This window comes from Grus americana, chromosome 28, assembly GCF_028858705.1.
Source record: "Grus americana isolate bGruAme1 chromosome 28, bGruAme1.mat, whole genome shotgun sequence".
In the NCBI taxonomy this organism is placed as follows: domain Eukaryota; kingdom Metazoa; phylum Chordata; class Aves; order Gruiformes; family Gruidae; genus Grus; species Grus americana.
Window position 1 is genome coordinate 4470514 of NC_072879.1, and position 9299 is coordinate 4479812.

Below are 9299 nucleotides of genomic sequence, written 5' to 3' on the forward strand. Positions count from 1 at the left end.
ACCCCTCCAGCCGCCGGCGAGGCAGGGGCACCGTGGCATTAGGCACGACCTGGACCCCTCCCGCCCCAGCAGGCACAGGCAGCTGCCCTCACCCCCCCCTCCCTGCCTCACGTACGTACCCTGAACACCCAGCTTCCTCCTCCAGGGCAGGACGCAGGTGCCCACCCTAAAACCCGGCAGCGGGACCCTTCCCCAGCCTCTCCCCGTCCCCACGAGCCCAACTGCGGCCACCTCCGAAGGCAGAGCGTGCAGCACAGCAGGGGCTGCACCGTCCCGGGCAGGTCCTGCAGATACATTCGTGCCAGTACTCCTCCACATCAGGATGGTCTGTGCCACCCCAGAGCCCCCGCTCTGTCCCCGTCCCCACCCCACAAGCAGCCCTGATGTTCCCAAATGAGCCCCAGCAGCTGATCCGCACTTACCGAGCGTCCACCCAGCTGGGGCTCAGAGCCAGCCCCGGCCACGCTGGGGGCACAGGACAATCACCGTTCCCAGAAGAGACTCAAGATAAAAACTGTCCCAAAACTTCCACCCAGCATTCCTGCAGGCTGGCTGCAGCTCAGACGTTCCTAGAGCAGAGGCAGCAAAGACAACGTTCATTGCAATGGATTTTTAAAAACTGAAGTCTTTATTAAAAGTTTTATCCAAATTTTGTAACAAAAGATACAAAAGGGCTGGAGATCCTTATTTCTGGGACTAGTCTGACCAATCAAAACCTGACAGTTACTAGGCTAATATAAAATCCATACAATCTGCTAAAAATGCAGGGAAAAATTAGAAGTAACTGCTGCTCTGAAATTTCTTTTAAAAATTCCTTTAACATTTATAAGTTACTCAGTTTGCATTTTACAGGACTAGTTCTTCTCCGAATGGTTACAGCTACTGTACAATGCAAGAGACAACAGCAAGAACAGAACAAAGCAACAGAAACTCGGATGTGCTGCAACACACACCACTCCTCTGAAGGAACCGCTGCCGAGTCTCGCCTCCGAGCGCCGGGTGCCGACAGATTGCCCAGAGCAACCACCGGGAACGCCACAAAGTGCCAGTGCGTCTGCACCCGGGGAGAGCCTCAGCAGCAGGAGGAACAGCAGTTACTCCAGCCCCAGCACAGCTCTCTGGCACCCAGCACCGAGCAGTTACCATCCCTTGGATGCCACGGGGCCGGTTCTCCACACAAGCCCAACGGATGTGCCGGCTGCACGCCTCCAGGTAGAAGAAAGGTGGGCGAGGGGGTCAGAAACCCTCCGGCAGAGAGCTACACCTGGCTGAACCCCCCCCTTCCTCCTTCCAGCCACCGCAGGGCAGGGGGGACGCACGCTCTGCAGCACCGTCTGTGCTCCTGCAGAGCATAAACACGAGTGGGAGAGCTGGATTTCTGATCAACGCGCTTCTCCATGCTGAAAAGGAAAGAGGAGGAGGATGCGTACACCAGGCTAGCGCTGAGGCAACTGTCCAGAGCTGGAACTGGCTAGCAGAAGGACCCTGAGAATATATAGGCTAACACGGTCTCCCGGGGAACGCCGAGTTAGGTGCATCACAGTGATACTGGTTGAACATGTTCTGTACAGTGCGAAATGGAGTTTGACGGAAGTGCAGTATCCCTTAACCTGCTATTTCCTATCTCTTCCTAAAGGCAGAGGCGGCTGCGGGGTGACGAGAAGCCTCATCACAGCAAAGATGCTCACAGCCGCAAAAACCAGACTTACTTGGGATATCCAAGTGAAAGTTATTAGGTGGCCACCAGGAAAAATATTCCAGTTTATATAAAAAAAAAAAAAATAGGAAAGCAAATGCAGGGCTACTGCAAGGTGCATCGTCAGAGGGACCAGGTCTCGCAAGCAGCTGACCCCCCCCTCCCCAAGACCCCAGGCACCCCACATCCCCAGCACTAAAGTATCTTCAAGCATCTCCAGAGATCACATCAGATTATTTCTGATCAGAGAGACCTCAGCGATCATTCGCTTCGAGTCCATTTAGCTGAACCAGATTTGCACCCACTGCTCAGGATGGCTCAAGCGTCTTCAGAAAGCTGGTCTGAGGGCATGCGGATAGCAAACACGCCTTCTTTGCTGTCAGGCGAGCGGGAGCTCTGGGTCCAGTGTGGCAAGGCTGATTTCAGACACGAAAGATACCCTAGGAGGAAAGTAATTTTTTTTTTTTTTTTTTTTTTTTTTTGCAAACTGCTGCACAAACCACAGAACGGAGAAAGCCTTTGGTCATGAGATACTTGTGAGAAAGTGAGCCTTGTATGGAAGATTCCCCTGAATGCCTACAGTATTCTACATCTTAAAAAAATATATTGTGGACGCTGCAGCCATACAAAGGGGGGAGGAGTGGGAGACGGGGATTTACAGTCTCACATAGACACAACGGGGAGGTTAAGACAAGCACAGTCATAGTCTGTAAAACTGATTGGCTCGCTCAGATCAGTCATCCTCATCATCCTCTTCGTCTTCTGGATCTTCCTCTCCTTCATCCTCTAGATTTCGTTTTCTCTTTTCCCCTCGCGGAAGGTCTGCAAAAAGAGGCGAAGCGTGAAGCTCTGTTCAGTCTTGCGGAACAGCATTTGAACTGGGGCTTCAAGCCGCGTCAGCCACAGTTTGCTGGTGAACAAGCACAGACTAGACTGGCACCATTACAGAGCGGAGATCCACCCTGCCCGGTTTCGTGTGGCACCCGGAAAAGCTTGGACTAGCAGGAGACATTAACTATTTTCTATGCCCTCCCAAGCATCCCACATTTCAAAAGCCTCTTGAAAACAGGCTTTTTTTGGTGAGCATGCCCAAAAAGATAGTATCTGCAGAATTCAGTCGCTTCTAACCAAGCTCAGAGAAGATCATTTGAGGTCATCACACCAGCCACTATATTCTGTCAACGTTCGTTCGGGTGTTTATAGTTTGTTATAACCGGAGAAGCCCGGACTCAGGACTACCCTCCCCTCTACAGCCGAGAGGAGAGGAACACGTCTCTCCAAAAGCAATTCCGCCTCTGCGACCGAAGCCCTGCTCCCGCACGGACCATCAGTTCAAGCTACTTAGAACTGGGTTCCTAGGCGACTTCCCTCTCTAATATTTGGCAGACTTACCCAGCGTGGTTGGTATTAGCAGGCACTGAAGCCTGTTTCCCCATCACCACCATGTGACCCCTCGTTTAACCACTATTCAATGATCAGCCCGGGCATAAGCAAGAGCTTCAGCGGTGCCCGTAAGAAGAAACGCTGCGCCTTCTATCAGGGAAAAGCTGCAGGCAACAGCAGCGCTGCACTGAAGCTTGGGAAGCTCTACAAAAACAGCAAACGCATCAGACTGTTGAGGCAGGTTTGCAAAGTCTTAGTTTGTTAGGATTCCACTCACCATCATCAGCTTCATCTTCTTCATCATCCTCACCGTCTTCCTCCTCATCTTCCTCCTGGAGTCAAAACAAGATGTTTTGTTGCAAAAAACACAATTCCATGAGCAAGGTGGAATTCCACAGCGATATTTTCCTTCCCCTCTGCTCCTGCCCTAGGTTCCAGCCTCAGGGCGGCAGGTACAAGCTGAGCAGGGAGAAGCTGTCTGTTCCTAAACAGCTTCTTGCACCCCTGCGAGGGGGCTGTGCGGCGTTCTCACTTGAAGCCACGGGAAGTACCAGGCCAAGCAATAAACAAGTCTGAACTGGCAAAGCCTGCGGACCACGAGTCAAAAGGTGTACGGGCAAAGCCAGAGTGCATGGCGGCACTCCTCAGATCTGCCGCCAAAGAGGCGCCTCTGACATCTGGTCAGACGGGTCACCAGGGACAAACGCATCACCAAACAAGGCAACGTGGTGCTGCGGATTTATACCGATGACAGACAGCCTCACCTCATCATCTACTCCGTCCTCCTCCTCTTCACCTTCCAGATCATCATCTTCATCTTCCTCATCATCAATGACTTCTTCATCCAAATCATCTTCCTCGTCATCATCATCCTCTTCCTCACCTTCTACCAAAAGAAGAGGGAGCTAAGCGTTACGGTTCCCAAATACTCGCTACTCCCAGACAGTATGGTCCCAACGCCAGCGCAACGTGAGCAGCGGGCAGGAAATCACAGAGAACAAGGGTGCGCAAGGAGCACCACCAAGTCTCATTTCTTACACAGCCTGCCAAAGGAGGGAGTGGGCTTATCCAGACAACCCCTGCTTTGGTGGCAAATTATAGTCGCCGTTTATTTAGCAACATGACCACGCAGAAGGGGAAAAGGGGTTGTTCCCCAGCAAGAAAACCAAGAGGAGAAAATCCTTACCTTCCCCATTCTCGTACTCATCTTCCAGTCCATCTCCATCTGCTTCAGGGTCCGAGTCAGGGGCTTCCCGGTCATCAGCATCAAATCCGTCTAGGTAGGTGAGCTGGGGCAGAAGGGTGAACACGCTCTCCCGGTAGTTGATGAGCATTGTCACCTCACAGTTGAAGAGGTCCAGACTATGGAGGTTTGGCAACTTTTTCTGCAAAGATCAATTCGTCAGATTATTTACAAGTTGCCAGTGCTTGAAGATCAGGCAGTCATCAGAGGACAGATGGTTTGCTGCCCAGATCTAGCACAGAAATGTCTTTGCATGCATTATTTGCACCACGTGCTCCTCAGATGGACAGGAGTTATTGCTCTTGCTAACTGCAGGCAAAGAAGATTTCTTTTCAGCTCCTCTGTCCTAGTTTTCCCTCCTTGGAGTCAGCTCCCTGTGAAATCGTTTGCAAACCTTACTCCCTTCTGAATGGGACGGGCAACAAGCACAGAAAGCCCAGCTCCCTCAGCAGGAGGGATCACTGAGCCGGACTCATCCTGCCCAAAACATTAGGCAAAAAACCCGAGAGCACAAGACGGGGAGAACCGCTGACTGCACCTGCGTGCCTTTCGGCACAACCACAGCAGCTCTCCTGCTCAGGCCATCGCACCGTGCACCAGGTCGAGTGAAGGAGTAAAACAGTTTCAAGCTCTTTTGGGGATGGGGGGGTGGGGTATGGAAGGGACCAAAGGCAACAGCTACTGAGGCGAATGCCCTAGATCAGACCTGTCAGCTACAGACCCAGGACCACAAGGAAGAGCCTTTCTTTGGGGCAGTTCAGATGCAACAGGAACCCCCTGCAACGCATGCTGTGACAGCACCCAGGGCGAGAGGGTCCCAGCCCAGCACAACAGCGCCTTTGGGCTGATGCAACCGACACCCTCACTGGCGTCCAAGCAACTCATCTCCATGACACCCCAGGTGCCACCTACCTCAAACTGCATCCGACCCATTAACGGTCCTTTCTCAGATGGACTCTGAGCACTGCATCCACAGTTTTACTCATCCAGCCCAATTTCATGCTTCTTTTAGCAACTGGCTGCTGGTTTTCCAGACAGAGGAGCCATTAACTATTAGCCCAGCCTCAAATTGGACCCACTCATCTGTTCCCATCAGAACCACGAAGTGCTGTTGGAACAGTTACCAAGACGTTGGACTTCTTCTGCACAGACACGCTCCCCAAAGGGAACGACGTCATCCCTGAGATTCCAGCACAGCCTTCTACTCACCAAGGGCTCCAGAGTATTGATGTCTTTGATCTTGTTGCCACTTAGATTCAAGTGTGTCAGGTTAGGAGTTCTCTCTGCTAGAACTTCAAGGCCACCAGAAATCCTGTTATCACTCAGCTCCAGCTGCCAGGAGGGAATATCACATGGTCACAAAGCGTCTCTCAACTTGCGACATGGGGAATAAAATTACCCTGAGAACTGGACTACAACGGGCACCCAAGTTCCAGACCCGGTTCGTTAGACCACGCCACAGAGCAGCAGTACAAGTTTTCCTTTGAAACCCCTTTCCTGCAGTAACGCAGCACTCCCAGCCACCTCCGTACTGCAGCACAGAGGGGTACGTGCTCTAAAATCCAAAATATTTATGATGTTACTGAAGCTTCTGACAGTAGCACAAGAGCAAAAGCAAGAGAGAAAGGATGCTAAACATATAACGAGCTCAAGAACATTTTGTTGCCTACTAAAAACCAGTCTCTCTTACTTGCTCAGGTTGTAAGCTGCAGAGAAAAAAGCAAAATCAAATGGCCTTTTTCTGGCAAATGCAGGAAAAACAATCGTCACCAGGGACAGGGGAACAGAAGTCTCAGAGCAAAGACTGCTGGAGATGGGACCACAGGACTGACTCACCTTCCGGAGTTTGTTAAGTTTGGGGAGATTGGAGACCGACAGCAAGTTGATGTTGATCATGCTGAGGAACTCCAGGTTCTCGAAATCTGAGGAGAGACCAACGACCTTCCCATCGTCCGAACGGCAGTTATCAAGAACCAGCTCCTTCACCTGCCAACAGAGACACCCAGCAGCTGTCAGCACACCCGGCTAAGTCTCACCTCGAGGCTGTCAAGCCGCCATCAGGCAGACTGACCGACATTTCAAAGCAGCAGGCGTGTGTCGGACGGTCCTCCTTACTTGGATTCAAAATCTTAAAGCCAAGTAACTTTTGCGAGGGCGCAAGCTGAGAATCCCTCATGGTGGTGAAGGCTTCACCCATTAAGGGCAAGCCGTGCAACACACGACCCTGCAGCTCCAACCAAGATCTACCTTCTCCACTAAGAAGCACTAAGCGGTTGAACCATGAGGTTGCATCAAAACATTTCATGCACAAGACATCAAAAAGCTTTCAGAAAGTCACACTTCAGGCTTCGCTAACAAGAGGCCAAACAAGGTCATCTGGTCTGGTTTTGTCCCCTTCAACTTTCTCCCCCACACCACTGGGGTGCTGGAAAACCTGCCTCCAGAGGATTTTTCCTTGTGACAGTCTCCACGAAGAGGTGACACATCTGCCTTGGCAGGTCTCTAAGCAGATGAGCTCAACCTCAGGCTCATAGTGCAGGACCACTGATGACATCTAATATTTTGCCCAGCACAGACTACACACACAGAAGCCATCGCTACCCGCTAATTCAGCACAGAAATCAACCTCCCCTGTGGCCACAGGACCGTGAAACATCAGCTCAGAACTGTCCCCCCCCCCAGGCAGCTGGAGGGTAAGCATACCTGGCACTCCCCTCTCCCCTAAAGCCAGGTGAGCCCTCAAGCCCCAGCTCTCACAGGCCACTTCCAAAACTTGCTTTTACCCCACACATACTTCACAGCAAGACACAAAAATCAGCCTTGGCCAGAAGGCTCGTGATGCTCTCCAAATTCCTCCTTCGCAGCACTCCCACTTCACCTCTCTCGCTCAGATCAGCCAAGTATTAGGGAATCATTTTAAAATCACTTCGCTTTACCAGCAGCAGTTTCGGGGCTGCCACGCCACCTTGGCGGCATGAGCTCCGAAGAAATTAACGCTTAAAAGAGGCATCGCTGATCAGGACTCTGAGTTGAGCAGCAAACAGGCTCAGCCAGGAGTTTCGTCGCTGAGATTTTGCTCCCAGCACCCCAGAGGAGCCTCAAGCAGGCTCTGACCCTGCTCAGCTCTGCAGCGTGCCGGTCGCTCCAGTCCCTGGTGTCAAACTAGAGGAGCCCCGCAGCTCGCAGCCTCACAGGGACGCTTCTGCTCCTCAAACCGCTCTCATCCTGCAAATCCCTTTACCATCCGCAAAGCGTCTTTAATCTCTACCAAAAGCTCCCCTTAAAACCCATTTTCCTCACGCTCCCGGCTTGGTTTTAAGCTGCCCACGGCAGCACGCTGCCACGACACGGCGGACCCGTCCCCGAGCCGAGTGACAGTCACCAGCTATCTCCCTGCGCGGCGGGAGCGGGGCCGCCCGCCTTTCCGAGGGGCAGCCCGCTCCGGGAGCTCAGCCCTGAGGGAACGTGCGAAGCCGCGGGCCCGGCCCCATGGCGGCCGGCTGAGGGGAGCAGGCGGCTCCGTTTCCACCGCCGGGCCGGACGGCGAGTTGAGGGGAAACGGCAGCGGCGGGGCCCGGGGACCCTAAAGCCCCTTCCCCCGGCGAGGGGGTGCCGCAGCCCCGCTCTTCGTGCCCGCGCCCCGGTACCCTGTTCCCCGCCCCGGGGCTCCGGGGGAGGCGGGAGGCCCCGCTCGGCCTCGCACCGCCGGAACACCCGGTGCCCGCCAGGCGCTGAGGCGGCTCTGACAGCGCGGCAGCCGGAGTCTCCCGGGGCGGGGGCGAGCCCCGGGCCCGGCCCGTCGCCCCCGGCCCGAGCAGGCCCCGCGGGGAGCCCAGGCCCCCGGCGGGGCGGGCCGGGGCAGGCCCAGGCGGCCGCTAACATGGCCGAGCCGCCATGGCTGCGCGGGGCCGCACCGGCCTTGCCCGGCGGCCTCAGCGCGGCCAGAGACGGCGCGGCGCGGCCCAGCCCAGCCCAGCCCGGCCGCCCCCGCTCCGCCGCCCCCCGCCCTCTGCTTCGGGACGGGCCGGGCCCGGCCGCCGCCACCGCCCCGGGCCGGGCCCCGCCGCGCACGTGCGCGCCGCCATGCCGGGAGGGGATGGGGGGAGGGCAGCCCCGCCGCCGTGCTCCGCACCCCCCAACCGCCTTCCTCCCCCCCCCCGCCTCAACCCGGCCCCCCCCCCCCCCCTCGCCGCTCAGGACCCCCGGGCGACCCCCTCTCCCCCCCCCCCACCGCCGCCCCGGCAGCACGTGCCCGCCCGGTCCTCCCCGCCAACGCGCTCTAGGGCCGCGGTACCTCGCCCGGCTTCTTGTTGCGCAGCTCCAGCGTCAGCCGCTTCTTCATCTCCATCCTCCCGCCGCCCCGAGCCGAGCTCCCCGCGCCGCTCCGAGCTCCCCGCTCCGCTCCGTCCCGCCGCCCCGCCCCGCTCCGCTCCCGCCGCCTCCCGCCCGAGCCCGCGCGCGCCGCCGCCGCCCCGGCAGAGGAAGGCGCCAACGGCAACAAAGGCGGCGCGCGCCGCGCCCCCTGCCGGCCGCGCGCAGCGCCGCGCCCCCCCCCCCCCCCCCCACCACCACCGGCAGCGCCCCCTGTCGGCCCCGCCGCGGCAGCGCTGAGCCCGGGGACGCCGCGAGCTGGGGGGGTCCCGCGGGGCAGAGCCCGGGGCCGGGGGACAGACACCACGGTCCCGTCCCCGAGAACCACGTCCCCATCCCCAGCACCACGGTCCCATCCGCAGGCACCACGGTCCCATCCCTGGCACCACGGTCCCATTCCCAGCACCACGGTCCTGTCCCCTGGCACCATGTTCGTCCCCATCCCCAGACACCACGGTCCCATCCCCAGGCACCACGGTCCCATCCGCAGGCACCACAGTCCCATTCCCAGACACCACGTCACCATCCCCAGTACCACGTCCCCATCCCCAGGCACCAAATTCCCATCCCCAGGCACCACGTCCCCATCCCCAGGCACCACGTTCT

The 9299-nt window shown here is 56.8% G+C and overlaps 1 protein-coding gene across 1 annotated transcript; it reads right to left on the minus strand.

The window, feature by feature from the left end:
- Positions 1-607: 607 nt before the first annotated feature.
- LOC129197330 (acidic leucine-rich nuclear phosphoprotein 32 family member B) lies at positions 608-8772 on the minus strand. Its single transcript, XM_054805660.1, has 7 exons — positions 8617-8772; positions 6159-6308; positions 5532-5654; positions 4266-4464; positions 3844-3965; positions 3357-3411; positions 608-2518 (listed from the first exon to the last, which is right to left on the minus strand). Exons 1-7 carry the CDS (start codon positions 8668-8670, stop codon positions 2430-2432), a joined length of 792 nt encoding a protein of 263 aa, XP_054661635.1. The 5' UTR covers positions 8671-8772; the 3' UTR covers positions 608-2429.
- Positions 8773-9299: the final 527 nt, after the last annotated feature.